General features: G+C 40.1%; 1 protein-coding gene across 1 annotated transcript in view; it reads right to left on the bottom strand.

Annotated features, from left to right (window-relative positions):
- Positions 1–2,335: 2,335 nt before the first annotated feature.
- The window catches only part of Slc15a2 (solute carrier family 15 member 2), a 31,780-nt gene continuing 20,791 nt past the window's right edge, over positions 2,336–13,324 (bottom strand). The window contains exons 16-22 of the mRNA XM_006975712.4: positions 13,055–13,219; positions 12,861–12,907; positions 10,721–10,831; positions 9,771–9,867; positions 5,172–5,318; positions 4,440–4,544; positions 2,336–4,093 (exon numbers count right to left, since the gene is read on the bottom strand). Coding sequence (XP_006975774.1) covers positions 3,917–4,093; positions 4,440–4,544; positions 5,172–5,318; positions 9,771–9,867; positions 10,721–10,831; positions 12,861–12,907; positions 13,055–13,219 — 849 coding nt within the window. The 3' untranslated portion in view covers positions 2,336–3,916. The remainder of the gene's footprint in view (positions 4,094–4,439; positions 4,545–5,171; positions 5,319–9,770; positions 9,868–10,720; positions 10,832–12,860; positions 12,908–13,054; positions 13,220–13,324) is intronic.

Raw genomic sequence — 13,324 nt, forward strand, 5'->3', positions numbered from 1 at the left:
AATGAATATCCACCATAAATGGTGAATACAACATGTGGATATTGGTTAATAAACAATGATGTTGATAGTATTGTTTCTTGTCTGGGTCAGTTAGACCCAGTGACTTAATCTCTTATAAAACTCTTAAAGATTTCTTAGAGTGTCCTGCTCGTTCCCCATGTGATGCTTTCTGGGCTGTCCAATAAATACAGATTGAGAAGTCCTCTGTGAGGAGGATGGAAGACACGGGGTGGGGGTGGGGAGAAGACTTGAGGAAGAAGAGAAAGAGTCTCATTTGAGGAAGTTCAGGCAAGAGCAGTGTAGACAGAGAAAGAAAGAAACTATGAAAGCAGTGAGCTTCATGGTGAGAAAAATTGCACAGTGTTTTGGGGAAATGATAGTGTAGCTGAGTGGATGAAGCTGGAAGATTCAGGAAGAAGTTCAAAATAGCAAGTTGAGCATAACCAGAATGGTCCACTTCCCTGTACTCTGTGTGTCTGTTTGTTAATTTTTTTTCCTGCTGAGTTCGTACAAATCCCCACAAAGAGTTCTCCAAAAAGCCATTATGAAGCCATTGGGATGAGCATTTGAGATAGTCATCTGGCATTCCCAGTCTGGGCCTAAAGTTCTCTGCTTATGTGCCTTTTGCTGTTGTTGTTCATTTGTTTATAAATATTTTCTTAAAGATAGAGTTTTTTAATCTGTTAATGATCTGCTAAGTTGATCTTGAATTGTAAATGTCAAGCTTTGGAGGTTTCAGTGTTTTATTACACTTTATTCAAAAGGGAATGAGGGCCTTGGGAGATGTCTCAGTAGTTAAGCATGTTTGGTGTGCAAGCATGAGAATCTGAGTTCAAATCCCTAGAACCCATGTAGAAAGCCAGTCATAGTCATGTGCATGCCTGTAACCCCAGTGCTGTGGTGTGAGGATGGAGACAGGGGGATTCCTGGGGCTCACTGCCCTCCAGCCTGACTCCAGATTGAGTGAGAGACTGTGACTCATGGGAATACAGTGGACAGTGATAGAAAAGGACACCCAATATCCTCTTCTGGCTTCTGCATGCATGCACGAACACACACACACACACACACACACACACACGCACGAACACACACACGATGATAAAACAATAAAGGAATGTGTCCTATGTGTGCACATGGGCTCACACATCTAGAAGACATTGTGTGTCTTCCTCTATCACTCTTTACCTTAATTTTGAGACAGTCTCTCACTGAACCTGAAGGTCTCTGTTTTGGCTAGACTGGCTGTCCAGTGAGGCCCTGGAATCTGCCTGTCTCACCTTAGCACTGGTCTTGTCATGCCCAACTTTTATGTGGGTACCGGGAATCTGAACTCAAGGCCTCTTGCTAGCACAACAAATATGTTATCCACTGAGCCGTTTCCTCAACCGCCATGGTCTCAAGGCCCCACAGGATTTGGGCCCTAGATCCCTCTAAATGAGTCTTCTGCCTCTTGTACTCTACTCTTACAGAGCTGTTTGTTTCCCTATCTCATTGTGTCATTGCTCCCCTAAGGATCTATTCACCAAGAGCTCACCAGTTGTCAGACAAGATGTGAAAGGCAACTTTGAGGATAGAGTGGATTGTTAATTTTTTTGTGTGTCTCTCTCAGCTAATTCAATGAATGGCACATAGTACAACTCAAAATATGAATAATAGTATTCTTCTAAATTTTTTGAGGTAATCCCACCCACACAGTAATATAATTTTGGAACATATCAAATATTACCTTACCTGGTTTAACAAAAATGCTTTGTTTAGTAAATGGTGCTAACCTTATTGGTCAGAGGACTTCTGAAATATTATAGTTGGTTCTAGGCATCACATATCTGACTCTTAATTGCTATATTTTAGATTAAAGGATTATTTTTAGAAGAAAGAAGCTGTGGTGGTAAAAAGACAGAGCTATGCCTTATAAGGAACTGTTGCAAGAATTGAGAACATTTAGCTTGGTGATCCATTCGTGGAATTCACACTGAAGGTGCGCTTTCCCAAACACCTCAAAGACCAAAAGAAAAAGCTATGCTTACCCTTGCTTATGACAGAACCAGTGTCGTAAGACAGTCTTTGTCTGTTTGCTTGTGGTGCCGGGGATTGGATCTGGGACCCTATGCACACTAGCAAGTGTTCTACCACTGAGCTATGGCCACAGCTCAATAGCAGGAAGCAGGTAAAGCCATTAGCCAGCAGAAAGATTCTTCTGAAACTGGTGTTCTGAGGAAACTACCACATGTCAAGATAATCCAGGGACATTATGACTTCCCTGAGGATATCGTAGACTCTTTAACACAAAAATAGAATATTTAGAAGATAATAATATATCTAATTTCTCAAATTTACTTGTACATAAAACCTTTTATTCACAGATCAGTGTTAACATCTCTTACAACAAAAGTCAAAAAAATAGTTTGAGTTAAAGCTGCTTAAAAATGAACATCTTCTAAAGGAGTATGGACAAGTTCACAGCAAGGTATCTGGGGGAAATGAATGGTATTGCGATCTCTTCTGTGCTTCTGAAATCTTAGTCATTAAAACTACAGTATTTAAAGCTTGAAGAACTGGAGCAAATTCTCTTAAGAATATATTACATTATTAACAATATGCAATACAACATGGTTATAGATGAGAACAAAGTAGCAAAAGGAGTGGAAACGAGGTCTTTCACACAGAGCTTGTGAATTTTTCCTCCTAGCAACACATGGTACCGTCCTGCTACTTCCAAGCTTGTCCCTTGATCCACACTTTGCACATGAGATCCTGTTTCACACACACAAGCAGAAAGTCCACATGCTCTGCCCACCCCTGAAGATGTTGATAGGTTTCTCATGCAGGACCTTGCCCATTTGTTGAATATTACAGTTTAGAGCTTCAAATCAGTAGTATTGTCATCCCTTTTCAATAAACAGGAAATTTCTAAGACTAGAGGGAGAAATGTAAACAAAAATTATGGAAAAAACTAAAAATACATCACAAGCAAACCAAATAGAAAAAAATTAAAGGAAGTTGGGCTAGAAAAACATTTTGTTACTGAAGATTTGCTGTAATAAGCAAAATGAGATGTAATACTAAGATAAAGCTGTTCCCGCAATACTTAAAAGGCTGGGTTGCAAAGTTAAAGTTAGTTTCTTAGACAGATGTCCTCGGAAGAGCACAGTTCAGGGCGGAAACACTGGAGTTCTTTAGAGGAATGTGCACTAAAGAACAAAGAATAATTTATCTGAATTTCTGTGTCCCCACATCTATTCTTACTGTCTTTAATTGTGGTTTGTCAGTACTGATAAAGGGGTGTTTGGATGAGTAGATGAAACGCTGTGGTGATCAGAAAGATGTATCTTCCATGCTCTAATAAAATGCCATTCTGTAGCCTGCCATTTCAAATCATATTAAACTTGCTAGCGGCTGACAAGCTAGCCTCTGGATTAGATCATGCCATACATACCATTCTTGACATCTTCATGAACAGTACAATTATACTACTGATAAAGAAATGTGAAATACCATTCCTCTACTATTCTGCACTTTTGCTTCCAAACCAACATGTCAACAAGTGGAGTTATCAGTTCTAAATACCCGATAAAGGAGTCTCCCAAGCTTAGTTTACCCACAGAGACTTATCTCTATGACACATTTGTATTTTCATAGCCTTTTGGAGATAGTAGGCTAGCTTGAGAAACATTGCCTAATGTTTAGTGAGTTTGTTGATAGCCCGGAGGACACAGAATCTCTTGGATCCTTGTTTAAAGATATACCTGAAAACCTAGTCCTAGAATTGCCTCTGTGGTGGTAGAAAAAATGGAGAAAATCTACTCAGATAAAATGCTGTTTCCTTCTCCTAACCCGGTAGGGGTGAAATATGCTCGAAGATAAGAGATGACTGAAACCAGAGCCAGGAATCAGTCACGAGTCCAGTGAGTCATCAGAGCCTTGTATTCTTGGTTTCTAGGTTGATCGTGTTCCCCTGGGTCTGAGGAACCTGCTTATCCGTCGGCTCCTGAATACCCTTTGATGTCAGAGGAACATAGTAGTAGCCCATGATGGAGAAAATCAGGCAGACCACTAGCAGGAGGCAGGAGAACAAAATAAATTCAGCCCACTGCAGGAGAAATAAACAAAAGAGAATATTATGAAGAAACCTAAAAAAAAAAAAAAAGCATGTGTGGGATACTTAGGGGTGGCAGGATGGGAAGACGACCAGGGAATCACAACCTGAGCCACTTTTCTCTGCAGAACACTAGATTGACTGGTCTGTTTTCCCACAGGAACATGGTGGTTATCATTGCCACATGCATATGTCTATTTCCTGGCAAAGTCGGGTATCTAACCCATCTAACTCTCATCTCGCTGATGGGGGGATCTGAGGCCGAGGAAAAGGAAGACGAGGAAGTTGGAAGGGAAACTGTATAGACTTGAGCTCCTCTTCCCCTCAGATCCATACATACCTGTACCAGGCCACTGAACTGTGCCACAATAAGCACGATGATGTTCCCAACTGCAACTGTCAACAACCAGGCTGCCTGGAGCACAGATTTCATGCTAGATGGTGCCTAGGAAGGACATATCTGTAAACATCCAAACTCCTTATCCACCTTCCTGCCCCATGAGCCCATCCATGAAATATGTCCCAGAAACGCTTCCATTTCCCGTCTTCTCCACTAAGTTCAGCTGTTGTGTTGACTCATAAGATGGTAATAATACAACAGCAAGAAGAAAGTGGATCTATTCACTGGATGTTTTAATTTATTATATCATATAATTATTGTCATAACCTTAAGAGATAATCTGTATTACTATGGTACTCTAAAAATATAAGAAAAGTAAAAAGAACATAAAGAAAAGGAAACAAAACAGGATTAGAGAGATAATTTACTTATTCCTATTCCAATACAGGTCATGCAGCCAATATTTGAACATGAGTAGTCTAACCCTAGAGCCCTCAGTCTTCGTCCTTTTTTTTTTCCTCCAGAGCAAAACAACATAGAGTCAATGTTGTTGTTGACATGTCATGATTCTGGAAATCAGGATGACTGTTCAAGGTCATATCTAAGGAACTCACGGACTAAAGAGATGGAGGTCTAAGGATCTACATGCGTAGGTGAGAAGTATCAGAATTAAAACTCACTGTTTTCTAAGTGGTGTCGTGGTGTCACCACTTCTACATGCAAAAACATTACCTGGGAATAAGAAAACTCGAGTCCTGTGACGGAGAACATGACCTCTGCTGCTGTAACCAGGATATATTGTGGTAGCTGCCATGCAATGGACAGTTTATTGGCTGGAATTTCTTCTGTCTTCCAAGTCTGAAGACCTTGACTGGTGATCTTAGTGGGAGAAACAGGAATTAGACTTTTCAGTAATCTTAAGCAAATATATCTAACTATAGCATCCTATCATCTATATCTATTCCTTCTTTTTATTTTAATTTCTCTGCTACCTTCAAGAGATTAGATATTTCTTTACACTTCCATTGTTTTGAATTTTCTCTCAGTAATACTACATTCATTTCAATTCAGTCAATTACAGTCAAAATCTCTGAGATTAAAAGTCTTTAATGTCCAATGCTTCTGGCTCTAAGTCAAAAGGGAATTAGATTCAAAATAGTGCAGTAAAAGAATCCTGGTTTTTCTTTAATTGAGAATGTACATAATATCTAGGACTAAGTCTCTCTCTCTCTCTCTCTCTCTCTCTCTCTCTCTCTCTCTCTCTCTCTCTCTGTGTGTGTGTGTGTGTGTGTGTGTGTGTGTGTGTTCAGCATAAGAGCAGACTAAAAGAGCCTTTAAAAGTCAGATAGTCAAGTGTTCTAAGGTAAGTAATTAACTTGCTGAGTGGAAAGGACTTTGCTGAACTCAATCATCAAAGGGCAGAGCCCTTGACATGGTGATATCTGTCATAGGATCTTCTGACATTATTACAATATAAATAATACAAATTCTTATGTAAAAATCTCTGAAATTCTAAACATCAGCCATTGATTCTTTTATCATTTATTTTTATTTTTATTTTTCGAGATAGGGTTTCTTTATGTAGCTTTGTGCCTTTCCTGGATCTCGCTCTATAGACCTGGCTGGCCTTGTACTCGCAAAGATCCACCTGGCTCTGCCTCCCAAGTGCTGGGATTAAAGGCATGCACCACCACTGCCTGGCTTCTTTTATCATTTTTGTCAACACTGTATAAGCCAAGCAAGATAGGACTGTGGAAAGAACTGGGTTCCACAACCTTCAATTTAGACTTCTATTTTAGATACCTAGTAGATGTTGGGATTCTGAAGCATTTAGAGAGACAGGACAAGAAAAGACTGGAATAATACAAGGAATACAACCTTTCCAAGTCAAATTGTGTCCCTAAAAATTCAACTGTTGATGTTATGATACCCAGTATTTGAGAATGTAAGCTTATTTGGAAATAGGGTGCTTATAGATATAATTAGTCAAGTTAAATGGGGTCATTAAGATTGAATGTGATAGACATACTTAAATGGAAAGGGGGAAATGTAGATAGAAAGCATACAAGAAAAGTGTCATACAAAGATACAGGTAGACAACAAGCTGATTATATTATACACCAAGAAACATCAAATTCTCAGCAAACCATGAGGAGCTATAGCAGAGACATGGAAAAGGCTTCCTCACAGCTCTCAGAATGAACCAGCCTTACAAACATCTTGATCTCAGACTTGAAGCCTACATACATACAAAACACTAAACCTCTGTTTTGCAAGCCCCCTGGCTTATGTTGGCTTGTCATAAAAGTAATAGGCCTAGATTGGTTTATTATTTGAAAATCAATTAATGTTATATACCGTATCAATGGGATAAAGGGCAAAAATCATATTGTCTTCTAAATGAATTCACAAAAATCATTTAACAAAATCCAGCCCCACATAAATGAGGTAAAATAGAAAAGCAAGGAAACAGTCAGATAAAACCTGAGAAACAAGTGGACAGAGATGTCCTCAATCTGATAAATGGCATCTACTTAAACTCCATGGGCAATTTTCTTAGTGATAAGATCCCGCAAGAGATGTCTTGTCTCATCATTTCTGTCCAACACTGTGCCAGAGCAACTGGGCAGGAAAAAAATAATAAGCATTTAGACAGAAAAGAAGGTGAAGCTATCCCTATTTGCAGATGACATGACCTCATATGTGGAAAGTTTAAGGGCTTCACTAAAGTTGTATTAGGTCTCACAAATTAGCTCAATATAATAATATGCACAGATTAATACACAAAATTAGTTTTATGACTTAAAATAACCACTAGGAAAATGAAATTAATAATAAAAATGATAATTGGGAATAAATGTAATAAAGTAAATGTAAAAGATATGCTCTAAAAATTACAAAAACATTGTTGGAAGAATAGATACCTAAACAAATGGATAGGCATTTCTTAGTCATTGAACAAAAGGCTGAACATTATTAAGATAGCAACTGGTTCCTCAAATAATCTTCAGAGTCAGCACAATCTCATCTCATTAAAATCCCATCTGGCTTCTAATCTTGGTTAATCCTAACTTTGTAGGGTATTCATGTCATAAAGAACAATTGATCTTTTCTTTATCTTTTTAGTGTAGGGATGGATCCTATAGCCTTTCATACGCTAGGCATGTGCTGTGATGCTGGGCTGCATCCCCAGCCTCCAAACCAAGCTTGAAAGAGAAAAAAGGGAATATGTGGACACTTACACTCTCTTGATTCAAAATAGATTACAAATAAACAGGAAACAAAAACCATGTGAAATTAACCCAGGATGTACACATACATAAATGGGACAGAGTTGAGAATCTACAAATAAGACATCATTTTATGGTCAATTGATTGTCAACAAGAGTATCATGACAATTTAGTGTGCAGTCTTTTCAATAAATTGTCCTGAGATAACTGGAGATCATTCATATGTATGAATTATAGGTCTGTGTGTGAAAGAATAGAATATGAACCTTTAACAAACTATCCTTATGTACAAAAATTAATTGAAATATAATGCCCTCTTTTGGCCTCCATGGGCACCAGGCATGCATGTTGTAAACATACACGTGGAATACTCATACACACACAAAAAATTTTTTAATTAAGATTCAGAACTTCTAGTTATTGAGAAAATTACTATTTATTTATTTGAGACAGTGTCTCACTATATAGCTTTGACTAATCTTGAGCTCCCTACATAGTCCAGCTGGCCTCAAACTCACAGAGATTTGCCTGCCTCTGCCTTTTGAATGCTGGGATTAAAGATGTGTGTGTGTTCCACTATGCCCAGTGGCAGTTACTTTTGACAGAACACAGTTAATCCCCAAATGTTGTAGAATATTATTTTTAAGATGTGTTACTTTTGTTTATGTTGCATTTGTTTAACTCTGTGGAGCTGTGATGCTGTGCCTGTCTAAAATACCTGATGGTCTAATAAAGAACTGAATGGCCAATAGCAAGGCATGAGAAAGGATAGGAGGGGCTGGCAGGAAGAGAGAATATATAGAAGGAGAAATCTGAGGGAAGGAGAGCTAGGAGCCAGGGAAAGAGGAGGACTCCAGGGGCCAGCCACCCAGCTACACAACAAGCCATGGAGTAAGAGTAAGATTTACAGAAGTAAGAGAACGGGAAAAGCCCAGAGGCAGAAGGTAGACAGGATAATTTAAGTTAAGAAAAGCTGGCTTATTAGAAAATAAGCCAAGCTAAGGTCAGGCATTCATAAGTAAGAATATATCTCTGTGTATATTTTTTTGGGAGCTGGGTGGTGCCCCCCCCAAAGAGTAATAAAACAACCAACAACACCCAAAGTTTGTGTGGAGACTGACATTTCAGACTGTTGTATAGTAGTAGATCAAAATTCCAGGAACCCAAGAGACCTATATATCAAGTCGGGGGCGGGGGGGGGTGACAAGCAAACAAAAAAAACAAGTAATTTTTCATGAATAATATTTAGCTTCTTAAGGTCATAATGATACTGGAGCAGACCATGAGATTTCATAGTGATATTTTGGGACATATCATGTCTCCATTCCCAACACTCTTTGCCTGCTTCTGATGTTACCTCTTGCCCAGTAGAGATGGTGGGCTTTCTAAAGCCACCGGAGAATGATTGCTCTTTCAACATGAAATGTTCTCCCAAGGCATGTTTAAAGGTGTGGTCTCCAGTGGAACATTCAGAGATGGTGCTTCAAGGGTGCAGTTAGATCATGGGGGCTCTGACCTAACCAATGAATTAACTGACTGATAGATTTACATCCTGAATGGACAGTTGGGACGTGGTGGAAACTGGTAGGTGAGGCCCTGCATAGGTGTGCAGGAAGTGAGTCAAAGAGGGCATTCCTTTGAAGGGTCCACCTTGTCCCTGACCCCTTTCCCTACTGCTCTCTCTGCTTCCTGGTCACTATGGCATTTCTGGCACCTTTTCCCCACCATGTCCTTCCATCGTGATGTTTCTTCTATAGACTTAAAAACAATCGAGTCATCCAACTCTAGACTAAAACATCTGAAACCGTGAGCCAAGATCAATGTTTCTGCCTTTGTACCAGACACTTGTCATTTGTCATTTCTATCAGACATTTGTCACAGTGGTGGGAAAGTCTGATACTGGACCAGAAAGAAGTATGTAATCCTGTCTTGCTACAAAGTCTTCCATGTGCACTTTGTCCTCACCAAGAAGATCCCAAGATGTGTGTGTGTGTGTGTGTGTGTGTGTGTGTGTGTGTGTGTGTAAAGAAAGGAGACATAGATAGACAGGCAGGCAGACAAGCACACAGAGGGAAGGGGAGGTGGCTGTAAGCTACTTACATTAGTGATCACAAACAGATAGGTTGAACCAAAGTTTAGGAGACCTAAATCAAGAGAAAAGTCTCTGTCTTCCATCTTACAGTGCACTGCAGGGTACCTGCAACAAGATGAGATGGTGTTAGCATAAACAGCATGGCTTCGAAAACCACTCCCATCTCTGGGGAAGAGAGATCTCAACTCTAATGAGGAAAATAGGTAAGCCACATGTCTTTGAAGATAGACCCAGATTTCTGCCTTGGATCTGCACTCTATCTTACCTGCCAAGTACATTTTAAAAATCCTAATCCAGAAGAAAGACTGTACAGATCAACTTTTGCACATTTCAGGCCCATGAACATTCTTCATGTAAATCTTATGACTTAGCAGAATAGTATAAAACAGGGAATGCGAGAGAGAAATTCCAAGTCAGTGGTTCTCAACCTGTGGGTTGTGACCCCTTTGGGGGCTGTATCTCAGATATCCTGCATATCAGATACTTAACATTATGATTAATAACAGTAGCAAAATTACAGTTACAAAGTAGCAACAAAAACAATTTTATGGTTGGCAGGGGTGGGGTGGGGTGAGAGTGGGGTGACCACACCATAAGGAACTGTATTCAAGGGTCGCAGATTTAGGAAGGTTGAGAACCAGCACTGTAATTGATGAGGTACTGATGACAGGTACCAAAAAAACAGGAGCCGAAACCCACAGTGAACTCTGTGAGCTTCACAGAAACGGGCTGGATTAGCTACACAGTCTGTTCAGCACACAACTCTCACAGTCTCAGCAGAGCAAGGCAGAAAGAAGATGAGCCCGGGAGAAAAGGCAAGAATTAAAAAGGAGCAGGAGTCCTCCTAGATCCAAACTAGCACAGCTATGCCTGTGTCCATCACCCAAATGCAAAACCAGCACACGAAGAAGATTGTTTGGCTAAAAGGAGAATGTCCACAAGGACAAAGCTCTCTTACTCTCCTCTTGGCACAGTTCTGTATGCAGACACTCCGTAGTCTTTGCCCACACTGAGAGGAGCATCTGCATCCAAGGAGATATTGATGTCCTTGTGCAAGGCGTTAATAAACCTGAGGGTAGACAAATTATTTACATGTCAGACAAAAATATCCAAAGAAGGATGGATACCTGATCCTGTGTTGCTCTTAGCTATAGTCCAAGTGCATAGAATAGTGGCTGGGACAAGAACAAACAATCCAAGGACCTTTAATGTAAGAAGTAATCACTAACCTTAACTTACTCTAGGAAAAATATTAACTTATGACTGACATTCACCAGATGGCCAGCTAGATGGACGCTACCACAGTCACACATGGCAATCTGACTTCCCTTTCCAATCTAGTTTAGAAATACCTAACTTCTTTCTTTCTTTTTTTACTGTGTGTGTGTGTGTGTGTGTGTGTGTGTGTGTGTGTGTGTGTGTGTACAGATGTACATGTATGTACACATGTTGAATGGAGACCTGAAGTCAACCACAGATGTTTCTCAGGATGGCCATCCACCTTGTTGCCGGAGACCATAACTCACTGAGAGCTGGAGTCCACTCATTAAGACCGGGCAGCTGGCTGGTCAAGCCTCACCGCTGCTGGTATTTTACCTCACCACACTCAGTGTTTTACGTAGGTTCTGGAGCTTGAACTTGGAACATAATGCTTGCACAGCAAACACTTTGCCAACCTAGTTACCTCCCCAGCCATTTATCCCTCCTAATGGAATTTCTCAAGTAAGATTCAAGAAAAACGAGAGAAATAGAAGTATATATAAAGACATAACATTTTATAGAAAGCAATTATCTTCTTATAAATGGAGTCTAATTTGACCTGCACAAAATTTAGAGACCCAGCCCACAGGAGGTATTGTCACTATATTCCAGTCTTCAGGAATCTTGGATCCTTCCAGAATCTTCTTTCTAGTATTCTAAAAGTAAGTCCCCCCTCAGAATGGAGGTCTTGTTACATTTCTGTTTTAATGAGTTTAATCTTGGCCTTGCTCTAGAGATGAGAAGGGCATGTCCTTCTAGTATTCTAACAGTTGATTCCTAGGCCTTCCTTCACTTATGCAGACAAATCGGTCCCTGCTGGCCCTTCTTGTCTAACTTACTTTTGTGTGGGTTGTCTTTTCTGAAGCCTTTCAAGGGCAAGTTCTTACATGTATTTTACTTTTCAGTGAATTCAGGCTTTTCTTCACAGGTTCTCCTGTACTTTCTACAATAATCACCTGATCTTGGGGCCGTCATTCCTCTGTTTCACATCCAGTTCCAGCCACAGAGGGCAGGTGAGTACCTGTCTATCTGTCCTGTGCCATCTGACAAGACCATCGGCCTTATCTGGATTAAAAAACAACTCTTTTGATACTCCTGTTCCCTTAGGACAGATAGCCAACTACAAAAAATGATGGTGGGAGTATTTGCTCAGTTCTAAATGTTTATCTGATGAACACGGACATTTACACAGGTGCTGTGGGATGTTCTGTATGTCAGATGTGTTACTCTGATTGGTTAATAAATAAAACACTGATTGGCCAGTAGCCAGGCAGGAGTAAGTATAGGTGGGACAAGGAGGAGAAGAATTGTTGGAAGTGGAAGGCTGAGTCAGAGAGACACAGCCAGCTGCTGCCATGACAAGCAACATGTGAAGATGATGGTAAGCCACGAGCCATGTGGCAAGGTATAGATTAATAGAAATGGGTTAATTTAAGATATAAGAACAGTTAGCAAGAAGCCTGCCACGGCCATACAGTTTGTAAGCAATATAAGTCTCTGTGTTTACTTGGTTGGGTCTGAGCGGCTGTGGGACTGGCAGGTGACAGAGATTTGTCCTGACTGTGGACCAGACAGAACTGGAAAACTCTAGCTACACACTGGTATTTTCCTGAGAGTATGATAAATGGCTAATATTAGGTAGAAAAAATTTTATGGTAGGGAGAAAGGCTATCACTAATTCAGGGTGATCTGCCAGTCCTTTTGGAGGAAGCACGCCCTCTGCCTTTCACTATAGGAAATTCCACAGACACCAGAGCCCTTGACTTTCTAAGAGGGGAACATTGCTGCTCAGAAAAGTAAAATGTGAGGCCTCTTCATCTGAAGTCCCCGATCCAAACCTGATGGCTGTCATTCCATTGGCTGGTTTGATTTCTATATCCTTTACCTGCAACAGAGAAAAGCAAACATCAGTAGGAGCAGACAAATGGAAACAAATAATCAGAACATTCCAGTTCCATGCAGATCCTTTGTAAGCTTCTGATGAGTCAGCCATCTTACTTCAAAACAGAACTTGTGCAATTCCCTAACTTACCAGCACACTGGAGATACTTTCCCCATCCGCATGAACAACCAAATGGTAACAGTTCTTCTCCTCTACAGAATGCTTATTGTGGACAGACAAGTTGTTATGCTTCAGATGAAAATGTAAATCTTGGACTTTTGTTTCCAGGTGTAGTTTGGAATAGTGCGTTGTGTTCTATGGAATGAAGAATCTGTTATAATCACTTTCTACCCCAGTGTGGACATCAGGATGTGTAACCTAGTTATTTCTTTCTCTAAACCAGTTATTTTGTTTTCAGGA

This window comes from Peromyscus maniculatus, chromosome 12 (assembly GCF_049852395.1).
Source record: "Peromyscus maniculatus bairdii isolate BWxNUB_F1_BW_parent chromosome 12, HU_Pman_BW_mat_3.1, whole genome shotgun sequence".
In the NCBI taxonomy this organism is placed as follows: Eukaryota; Metazoa; Chordata; class Mammalia; order Rodentia; family Cricetidae; genus Peromyscus; species Peromyscus maniculatus.